The sequence below is a fragment of the Artemia franciscana genome, unplaced genomic scaffold (assembly GCF_032884065.1).
Source record: "Artemia franciscana unplaced genomic scaffold, ASM3288406v1 PGA_scaffold_38, whole genome shotgun sequence".
Classification (NCBI taxonomy): Eukaryota; Metazoa; Arthropoda; class Branchiopoda; order Anostraca; family Artemiidae; genus Artemia; species Artemia franciscana.
Genome location: NW_027062676.1, coordinates 1,683,127 through 1,695,164, shown reverse-complemented (window position 1 = coordinate 1,695,164; position 12,038 = coordinate 1,683,127). Strand labels below are relative to the sequence as shown.

General features: G+C 34.2%; 1 protein-coding gene across 2 annotated transcripts in view; it reads right to left on the bottom strand.

The window, feature by feature from the left end:
* LOC136041789 (DENN domain-containing protein 5B-like) overlaps nt 1-12,038 on the bottom strand; it is a 153,813-nt gene that overhangs the window by 62,267 nt on the left and 79,508 nt on the right. For both annotated transcript variants that reach the window (XM_065726543.1, XM_065726544.1), the window contains 3 exons: nt 6,144-6,272; nt 2,093-2,214; nt 406-551 (listed from right to left, as the gene is read on the bottom strand). In XM_065726543.1, the coding sequence (XP_065582615.1) occupies nt 406-551; nt 2,093-2,214; nt 6,144-6,272 (397 nt within the window). The remainder of the gene's footprint in view (nt 1-405; nt 552-2,092; nt 2,215-6,143; nt 6,273-12,038) is intronic.

Genomic DNA, 12,038 nt, shown 5'->3' with positions numbered 1-12,038 from the left:
ATAATGGGCTAGGATTCGGCGCAAGTGCCACCCACCATTCAATTCTTTGTTACTGGCTTTGTAACTTTAATTTTAAACTCCGTCACATTCGATTGAAAAGGAAATACAGGTTTTATGAAAGCCAGGTTACAAAAAAAAGAACTAATAGTTAAGATTATATTTAGGACATTCTCAAACAGATCAATATATGTAATATATACAGATATATCGTTTAGTACAGAACAAAATGAATTAGCCCACTTTAATTTTTATAATACTTTTAAAGCATAATATTCCCAGTAGGAAACGTCAGAGACTATGGTAAACTTTAAATTTTGCACAAACAAATAACCTAAATAAATTTACACAAAATATTGAAAATTTAAACATAGGACCTTAATGCTTTGTGAAGTTTACAATACATACCTTAAATAAAAATTCTAACTGCCCTTTGGGTACTGCTAGTTCCGTGCTCACACCCAGAGTGCCAGATAATCGAATCCAAACATTAGCACTTGTTGTTGATGCGTTGAACTTCCGTGAAGGGACAATGAGTATACGGTAAGATATGACTGGAATTGTAATATAAAAAAAAACCTGTAACATATACAAAAGCCTATTGCACAAGGATTTAAAAATAACAAAAAAGAATTCTTTAATTCCCCCACCATAATTTATTTGAGAGCTTCAAGGTCTTTCTTACCTGTTTTGCTCTTGATATGATGAAGCTATACACCCCAAGTTGAACTTCAACAGTTGGCTTTGGGCAGTTGGAGACAAGTCACGTTTAAAGTCGAGTATTAGTTCATTCCAGAGATTGACTTCTCTTCAAGTTAATTCAAAGAGCACTTTCCAAAAAGATGTTTTTCAAATAAAATGAAGTCATAATAAAACCTAAGACCAGCAGACACAAAGTTATACAATAACTTCAAGCAAACAGGGATTACTAATGATGAACAGCAAAACTCGAAACGAACAGACAAGGAGAAGAGCACATGATACTTCAACATTCAGAAAGTATATAGGGGTGTTAGCTCTACTCCTTTTACTGGTAATTTCCCACCGTAACAAACTTGAGTCGATTATTTATTTGTTTTAGGATTTATCTATTCAAATATACCGTTATCTGTTATCTTTATATTGATGTGATTATTCGTTTAATCTCTGTTGGTTTTGGATTTCATAAATTCATCCTTTGTGCATTCTGTTCATTTTCAGTTTGAATTATTATATGTCTTTTCCGTCCTTTTTTAACGTTTTCATATCCTTTTTTGCTCCTTTTCTAAAAAAATTTAAAAAAAATAATTTTTTCCCTTTTGATTGATATTCTTTGAATATTTATTTAATCAATATTTGAATATTTAATCGAGATGTCCGAATAGCTGTTCGATTAATGCTCGATTAGTTTTGGGCAGTAATTTTTCAACGACATAGTTACAAAGGATAGAGTTTTCTGACGATATAGATACAACTAGTTAAATAGCTATATAGTTACAAAGTTTAAAAAGATATAGTTACCATAGAATTTTGAGTAGATAGGAAGGAAGATTATTGCTCGTATGAATTGAAAGTCTGCGCAAATTTTGGTCTTCTATAAGGCTGAGGCCATAATGACCCCATCGCGCAGATACCCTTGAATATGCCGCATCATAATACGTTGTTTTATGAAAAAAGCGCTGTTTTGACAATGTTTCAAAAGGCTCTAAAATAACCACGAGTATTTTGTTTCACTTAGCATGATGAATCACTATTGTCAAAAGAAGTCCTTTATACATTTAATTTTTACTTACAGTCAACCGAGCATACAAAAAAGAAAGATAGTACAATTCTAGGAAACAGTGGAGAATATCATTAAAGAAATAAACTGTAAATACTCCCTGAGACGAACCAATAAATCTATTATGCATTTTAATCATCAATCAGACATAATTTGCTTTAGCATTTCTTTCTCCCTTCTTTAAATGTGTTGCTGGCCGTGCACCTTTCTCTTCTTAAGTAAGTCGATTGTTATTTTCTTTTGAGCTTTCACACTTGCATTACAATTAATGCCCTTTAATCAATTTTCTTTAACGTATCTCCGTTTATCACATAAATCAAAGAGAGATCAACTTACCAGTATTTGTAAAAGCGTGAGTAAAGCAATAATATTCAACTGTGTTTAGAGACAAAAGGTGATAAAGAAATTGTTCTCTTTCATCGTCTGACCGTAGGAAAGCATGCCGCTTGTATAAATCGCTGCAACAAAAATAGAAGTTAAAACAATACATAAGGGGATCAAAAAAGGTTTAACCATCAGATAAACTATAAACTAATTACCTAGTAATAGAGACAACATTGGTCCTTTACAGGTACGTCGGTTAGATCTACTTTTTTAGATTCTAGTTTTGCACTTAATTTCCTTTAAATCGATTCGACGGTAAATGAATCTTTATACTTATTTGTTTATGATTTAAAGTTACTAGTAACGATTTTAAACAGCTTTAACCATTAAGTTAATACAACTGTAAGCTCACACACTATATAAGTCATACGTGTTTTGCCAAACTTTTTCCTAATAGCTTATTGGCTTTTCAATAAAATAGTATTCCTCTTGTTATGCTCAAAGATACACAAGAATACTCCATGCTCATAAACATAAAAAACTCCCACTGGATAAAAAGTTTGGTATAGTCCAGGTCACCAATATATATTCTCCGACACTTTTCTATCCAATTTCCGTAAGAAGTTCAACAGTTGGGCAAGTGAATAGCTGGAATTTCAAAATTCTGTAAGTGAAATTCCAATCATGATGAAATACACGAATTATTTTTTGTGAAAATAGGAAAAATTTGACAAACTACATCTGCTCCAGCAGACGGATAAACATGAACTAATATCGGAGGGAGCAAAAAAAGTAAAGAATGGAGGTTACAGAAATATTAGGAAAATTGAGGGAAAAAAAGACTTTGGAGGAGAGGGCACGAGCTCTCCCCGTGTAACTTATGTTCTTAGCACTAAAAAATCAGAGCACACGAAACGACAAAATGAAAAAAAAAAATCGCCTACCTTCTTTACACTTCTTTACAATGAACATTACAACTCCCTTATACATCCCTTTTTTACTGCTTAGGATTTTTAGAAGTGCTCTCCATGATCCCAAAACGTTCTTTTCCCTTGTGTTAGACCACATCTAACTCGTTCTGGCCCAACAGAATCTCCATTTTTACACCAACAAAATTTTACCCTGAAAGATATGCAAGAATACGTTTTCCCTACACAACTGAGATGACATATAAGCGAATCTTCCCTTATCGTTTTCACTTTTTTTTATTGGCCATTTGATGCGTAATTTACTTTAGTTAAATTAAGTTGTAGAAATAGTATTTTTGTGTCTAATATAAGAAATCTTTTCCCTTTCTCGTCTTTATCTCACAGTTGATCTTTGTAATGATGCACGGATAACATCGTTAAACAAAATAATTCAATAGAAAATTGAAAACTAACATCCTTGGCTTTTAATAAAACTCAATCTTCAATAATTCAATTAGTTTGATTTACGATGACAGTGGACTGAGACCACGTCGTTCCTAGTCCCTCTGAGGTCATTTTACATGGCTCTTAAATCGATCAATATGATTCCATTTCCATGAAACATGTTAAAATCAGTCAAATTATCATTTTTAGAAATCTTCTCAGATTTTCATCAAGAGCTTTTTAGTATAATAATGGGATTAATGTCCATTTATTCACAAAAAGCCTTCCCTTTTTTTATCTCCTTCACTTCCCACCGTTCACCTCTCTCCCTTTCACTTTCTCTCTCTGCCTTTACCTCTATCTCTCGCTCCCTTACACAAATAAGACTAAGTACTCTGTCCCATTCTTTTGAATCCATTAAAAAAAGTGACAGATCAATTAATCCATAATGAGCCAGCAGACTTAACAAGTTACCCATAACATATAATAATATCTACATTATCCTTCATCAGGAAAACACACTTTTTTAACCATTTCTCATTGTGTTTGTCAACTTTACAGCTTCCTTCAGCTCCTTAATAGAGAAGAGCTATGGAGCTACTGAGGCTGGCGCCTTAGTGTCTGGCACCAGAATTTCAAAATTTCGGCTCGAGTTTAGTACAGGATTCCATCATTCACCAATATTTTTTTTTTACTGCAAAACAGATTGAGTAATGAATCCTAAGCTAAAAAATAACGGTTAAACGCTTTTTGATGAGGTTCGGATTTTTCAGACAACTTCACTCAATACAAAACCCTTGCTGACATCTTGAATGACAAGATTAACGATTTCTCTAAAATCTCATATTCACTATCAGCAAGGCTAAGGTAATCGCTCTGAGCCAATGTGATTTTTTTGGCATATTAGCCTCAACAGTATGGCAGTAGAAAAGCGAGGGGACACAAGTATCTTGGGCTTTCAGCAACCCAAGATGACAAAGCTGAAAGAGATATCTCTTCACAAATAATAAACCAATGGGAATTATTTGCTAGTCTGAAGAAAGCGCTGAGAATCAGACGCGGGATCCGAATCAAAACAAAAGTTGAAATCCATGCATCAACTGTTCCAGCCGTAATACTGTGTGCTTATTAGACATGACCAATGTAGGAAGAAGAGGCGAGATCATTGAACTGGTTCGATCACCAGTGTTTGCGTTATTTTCTCTGAGCTAGAAGGAGGACAAGATTTCCAGCAACGAAATAAGGAGTCGTTGTTGTATGTAAGAAGAACTATAGCTCATCATCAAAAGACGTCACCTTAGAAACTTTCGAAATACTTTCTGTCGTACCGGAGGTAGAATGCGTCGGGACACCCTTGTCTTTGAACCACTAGTTACCTGGAAATTAAATTCAGGACAGAAGAAGAGTATCTAAAACAAAAAAAAAAAAAAAAAAAAAAAAAAAAAATCAAAGAATCCTTGGGAAGAATTTCAGAAGTATGTTCAGAGATGACACAACGACTGAGCTACAACTAACAAATAAAAAGAGTCATTAGAAGTAATTCCAATATCTTTTGGTGCAGCACAAGGTGGTTAATCGTAGGGTTTCCACCGGGGTTTAAGGAAACAAAACCAAAAGCATTTTAAAGTCCAGAGCTGATGTCTGAATGAGCAAAATATGAAAAAAAACCGACTCGTTTTAGTGCTAGAGGTAAATAACATCCCAAAAAGCTTTGAAATATAATATTGTTTTTCTTATCAACTTTTACCAAAATGAAACCTTAGTTTCAAGGACTTATTAAATTTAGAATAAAAGTAGGTGTCTTGTTAAATGATTAATTTTATTTAAAGTAAACATAAAAAGAAAAAAAGAGAAGAAAAGACTGTCTGTGAACATTCATAAAAAATAACAAAAATAGGCAAAGCATAGATGCTATATAGCAGACGGCTTATATACGGTACTTATAGGGGATAAGGCACACACACACTAACACTCACACACACAAACACCAAGTAACTGAACGGAAATTTAAACATCTTACGACAAATTCAGACAAAAACATATTATATACACACATATATATATATATATATATATATATATATATATATATATATATATATATATATATATATATATTGGGTCATTGAGCCCTTTGGGATATTGTTTTTGTTATTGTTGTTTTATGGAAATAAATAGAACTTGAACTTATATATATATATATATATCTATATATATATATATATATATATATATATATATATATAATGCAAATGTCGTAGTTTTCACCACATAATCCTCATCGGTAATTCAATTTTAAAATAAAGTTTCTTGTATATATATATATATATATATATATATATATATATATATATATATATATATATATATATATATATATATATATATATATATATATATATATATATATATATATATATATATATATATATATATATATATATATATATATATATATATATATATATATCGGGTCATTGAGCCCTTTGGGATATTGTTTTTGTTATTATTGTTTTATGAAAATAAATAGAGCTTGAACTTATATATATATAAATATATATATAGTGCAAATGTCATAGTTTTCACCACATAATCCTCATCGATAATTCAATTTTAAAATGGCGTTTCTTGTATTTTCGCTCTACTATAACTTCTCTTTAAAGTCAGGTAGTTTCACAAAACGTAAACCAAATAAAAGACGGAAAAATTACCCTATTAAGTTTGTTTCCGAAAACAATGACTGAATATGGCAGGAGAGAACTTTTTTCTCCAAGCATAGTCGGACAAAAGCTCTTGCGTATCCAATTTGACTTTTTATATCAGCCATATTTCGTATATTCCTGAAAAACAAACAGTTTTATTGAAAAATAAGAGCACATTAATGGTTTTCATTTACAAAGGCCTAACAAAAAAGCATTCAATAATGCACATCACAAGAGAGGGAGAGCATAAATATTCATCTCCCTCCCCCACCCCCTCAAAAAAGCGAAGTTAAGTTATAATTCTTTGTTCACCACTTCTGTAAAGTACTTACAGACCAGAATGACTGTCGCTTTAAATGTTGTCTGCAAAATTATCGGAATCACAAGTGTATCACTTTGAAAACAGAACCTTTTTAAATGAGAAAATTGCTGACATTCTGCAAGAATGTGATTCCACATTCTCACATTTGAGACAAGAGTATAACTCGCATTTGGGACTAACGTTTTTTCGCCTGCATCAAAATCTGGATTTCTTGGTCTTCCAATCTTCCCTTAAGGCTGACTCATCATTTTCTACCGGTCTTACCCCTTCATTCCATCATGGTACATCCAATAGAGCGTTTATTTGACACATTGGTGGCAATTGTATCACAAAGTTACTACTACTACTACTAATAACTCACTGCAGCACCAAGCCGCCTGAGGCCAACACAGCTACGCACGCTCCTCCTCCAACCTAATCTATTTAAAGCCTCCCTCTTTACACCCTCCCAGGAAGTTCCCATTTCCTTTAAATCCTTATTTATGACATCCTCCCAACCCAGACAAGGACGACCTGCTTTCCGTGTAGCCCCAGACGGTTGGCCAAAAAGGACAATCTTCGGTAATCTGTCATCCTTCATCCGTAGAACGTGGCCTAGCCATCTCAACCTTTCTTTCATTATAGCCCCCGAAAGCGGGATTGAACCACACTTTTCGTACAACCTACTGTTTGAAATACGGTCAGTCAGCCGGGTACCCAGAACAATCCGTAGGCAATTTCTCTGGAAAACATCTAGTAAATTTTCATCTGCTTTTCGGAGTGTCCATGCTTCAGAGCCATATTTGACCACTGTCATCACTGTAGCTTCCAATATTCTAATCTTGGTTTGTAGGCTTATCTTTCTATTCTTCCAAACTTTTTTTAACTGTGAAAAAACACCCTGAGCTTTAGCTATTCTACTTTTAACATCTTCACTGCTCCCACCATCTTTACTAATAATACTACCAAGGTAACTGAAGCTCCCAACCTGATCAATCTTTTCGTTACCTAAGGTCACCTGTTCATCTTCACTTATTCCTAACCTTAGTGACTTAGTCTTCTTAACATTAATTTTCAAGCCTATTTTAGCACCCTGAACTCGTAAAACCTCTAAAAATTCATTCATTTTGCTCACACTTTCATCTAATATGCTTAAATCATCAGCATAATCTAAGTCCAGGAGCGTTCTTCCTCCCCATTTGATTCCATGGTCTCCAATTGCCTTTCCTGTGCTCCTTAAGACGAAGTCCATCAAAATGATCCATATAAAGGGGGATAGAACACAACCCTGCTTAACTCCTGATTTAATACAAAACCAGTTGCTAACCTCATTTCCTACCTTAACTGCAGCAGTATTATTCTCGTACATAGCGCAAATCACTTTAATGTATTTTTCTGGTATACCATATAACGATAAGACCTTTGTTAACGCTGTTCTATCAACAGAATCGAAAGCTTGCTCATAATCGATAAAACTAAGGACCAAAGGTGTTTGACAACGAAGGGACTTCTCAATTATTAACCTAAGAGTGAAAACATGGTCGACACATCCTCTACCTTTTCTAAAACCGCATTGTTCTTCCCTTAAAACTTTGTCTACCGCATGTCTCAGTCTAAAAAGTATCATATTACTCAGTAATTTGCTACCTACAGAGACCAGACTAATGCCTCGATAATTCCGACATTCACTCTTGTCACCTTTCTTATACAGTGGTTTAATTAAGGTTTTCCTAAAATCATTGGGTACTTCCCCTTTTTCAAAAATCATGTTCATAATCTTCAGTAGCTTATTCCTAACCTCAGAGCCACCATATTTAAGGAACTCATTAATCATACTATCAGCACCTGGGGCCTTATTATTTTTTAATCCTTCTAGTACTGTCGCTAATTCTTCCTCACTAAACAAATCTTCCTTCACATCCAAGGTATCACAAACTTTTTCATTTTCATCTATATCTTTTCCTGCAACTGTATCTCGGTTTAGCACATTTTCAAAATGTTCCACCCATCTTTCTTTAACTTTTTCCTTATCACTAATTGTGACCCCATTTCTATCTTTAACTGGGACTAGTCCGGATCGGCTACTCCCTTTCAATTTATTAACATGCCAGTATAATATTTTACTATTATGCCGTCTAGCCGCATCTTCCAGATCCTCAGCAATTTTATCCATCGCCTCCATTTCACATCTCCTTAGTTCATATTTTAATGCTTTCTCCACTTTCTTTACATTCCTTTTGTTTTCATACGACCTATCGCTCAGATAATTCTTATACAAACCCCTTCTACTCTCTATTAAACCTAAGGCTTTTTCACTAATATTCCTAGTTGCTGTCTTAGCACTCTTCCCTAGGACACCATCAGCAACTTCACAAATTGTTTTTCTGAAATTATTCCATCCATCTTCCACATTGTCAAATTTTAAACCCTCAAGTTTAGTACTCAACTGTTCCTGGAATTTTTTTCTCAAATTTTCATCCTGAAGTCTACCAACATCATAACTTTCCGGGAGGGAGTTACTCTTCCGAAATTTTAGCTTTAAATTAACCTTAGACACTACTAGATGGTGATCTTTACTTTTAACATCAATAACGGCACTCCTATACACCCTAGTATCTTGTATTGATCCTGCTAGTCTTCTGTTTACAATAACATAATCAATAAGGTTTGCTGTCTTACCATCACGTGAATACCATGTCAACTTATGGGCCATTTTGTGACCAAACACCGTATTGGTTATAACTAGGTTGTTATACCTACAAAATTGCAAAAGCCTATAGCCATTACTGTTTTCTTTTCCTACACCAAAATTACCTAGGCTAGGATACCATCTATCCCTATTTCTACCAACCTGGGCATTAAAATCTCCTAGCAAAAACACCATATTTCTACCTGGTACCCTGTCTATTTGCTCCTGTAACTGTAAGTAAAATTCATCTGAGTCACTAGTATCTCCATCAGTTGGTTCAATGGGGGCATATACTACTATAACTGATACCCTAAACTTTTTAGTCATAAACGAACGTTTTGATATTTTTCTATAGTTTGAAACAGCATAGGTTTTAAATTATTTATAGACTCCTGTTGGAACACAGCACAGTTCAGAGCAACATCAGTGTCTTTTTGATCCAGCACAAAACTTTACCATAAAAAATTTTTCCAGTTTATCACGAAGAGTTATATGCGAGCAAGAATCACAAAGCTTGTCCTTTTTAGGGGTTTTCCTCCTTAGCACTTCGTTAAAATACACATTTGAGGCGGAAGTAAATAAATTGAATTTTAGTGGCTTGTTTACCTATATCGCGAGCAATTCATCTAAAAAGTAACTTTTCTGGAACTGGTGTACTTTAATACTTACTAATCTGTCACGATACCAATAAATCGAACTTTGTTTTGCCTGTCTCTCTTCTAGAAGATTCAGCTTTCTATTTGTTATAGTCTATTCTTTTTTTCTATACACTAGCAGAAAAAGGGATCAAAAAATAAAATTAGTGGCTCATTTTTCTTTTTTTTTCGTCTTTTGACAAGACCTAACTTTTTAGGATTTTTTTTTTTTTTTTATCAGAAGGCAGTTTTATTTCTACTTTGTCTTTAAACAAAAATTTAATGTGGGAAAATAATTCAAACTTGGAAACAATGGAAAAACGGTTAGATGCAATGATAAATATTGCACATCTGCTGCCAATAATCTATATCTTCTTTTAGTCACCCCCCCCCTGGATTACTGATAAAATAGAAGCTCAAGCTGGAAAGGAGCCAGCAATTTATCAAAATGGAATGATAAACCATTTTGAGTGAATTGGGTTCCATTTTACGGTGCTTACCTTCTCTTTTTCTATACATACTTACCTTCCCCTTTTCTATACATTTAGGTTTTTTAGATGTATTTTTAGACTTCAGCCGAAATGAGAGCCAATTTTTTGGTGACTAAGATTTTTTTTTGATTTCTAACAATAAGTCAGATGGCTTACAAAATGACCGTCCCATCTTCTGTATTAGAACAAATTCATCCTTCATTAACTAGTAGCTAGATCCTATCAAGTTACAATTAATAATGTATCTCTAACGGACTATCCTGTTTCTATTCTGTTTATTTAGAGCAAACGCGGTAAATGTGTCAGCTGTTTCACTTATCCAGACCATCATTTTATCAAAGATATTCATCTCTGCATCTTGGAAACCACGCAATAAAAACTTAGTTAATTATAAACATAACTGAGTAAAGGGACAAGGGGGGGGGGATTAAGACCCCTGCTTCCAAAGTCCCCATATTTCTTCCACAATTTTCTGCTTTTTCTACAATTTGGTTATTTTTGCAACTTGTTTATTTTTCCTCTTCCCTCAAGTGTTTCTTCCAGCACACAGACAGAAAGAAAGTGGGTCCCAAAATCATCCCAAAGCTTCATTAACTCAATTTCATCGTGGAAATCTGAGGGGCAATAGTATAAAATTACAACTTTTTGCTTTTAAATTCACCCCTGGCAGAAACTCTGGTACCTTCTTCCTAAAATTGCGTGGAACTGTACCTATGATTTAGATTTTGAATAAGACAGGCTATGCTCGTTCCCACTTCTTTTGAAGGCCTAGTTCCTCCGTTTCCAGAATTTTAAAATTCCATTTGTGAAAGATTATTTCCCCAATCGTTTTTTTTTTTTACTTTCCCTATCTTGTTTCAAAAGAAACAATGAGAGTAAATTTGGAATATTTATTCTTAATTTGTTTATTCAGTTAATTTCCCTTCTTTTGCAACTTTCGATAGGATCCAAGATTTCAATTTTCAAGCAACAAAAAAAAGAATATAGTCTATAGGTGTCACCTCTTCAGCTTAAGATTGTAGATGGGAATTACTGTTGCTTGAGATAAATCGGTGTTTAAGATTCCTCTCTTATTTTATCAATTGGGAAAAGACAGAACAATCTTTCATTTACAATAATTGGGGATGACCCTTGATAGCACATAGGTGAAAACTAACTGACAGCGGTGACGGAGAAGACTGCTTGGGAGCCATCCTCTGCCACAGCATTCAGTATATTGTAGGAAATATGTAAGGGTCTCATCACTGCAGTTTTCACGAAACTAAAAAGCTGGATTGATAAGCAAAAGAGTAGTTTTGGAAGGCTAAGTATAATTCTTGCCTGGAACCTAAGAGAATGGTTTTCCCTGTTTCTTAAGCCGGGGTTACCAGTGTGTGAGCTTAAGTGGAGATTTATAGTCTATGTCATATGGAACAGTCTGAACTTGATCCACTAAGCTTCTGTTTCTTCGAGCCGTGTTTTAAAATCCAAAAGTATCCAAAACCTGCGACGGTTCCCTGACAAGGGCGTAATTTACTATGGGGTAGGGGGGCAACTATCCCCCCGCAGAAATATGGCAACTTTAAAAATCTTATCAGAACTGATATAGGCCTACATAATTCAAGCATCCACAGTAATTTCAGTTTTCTTTAGCATATCTTTGTCTTTATGGTACTATATGGCTCATTTTTAGTTTTTACCTTGGATATTTTCAGTTGACTTGGAGAAATTGGCTCCAACTTTGCTCCTCCCCCCAGGATTTTGACGAATTTACGCCACTGTTCTCTGGTCTTGCTGCTGAAATATTTT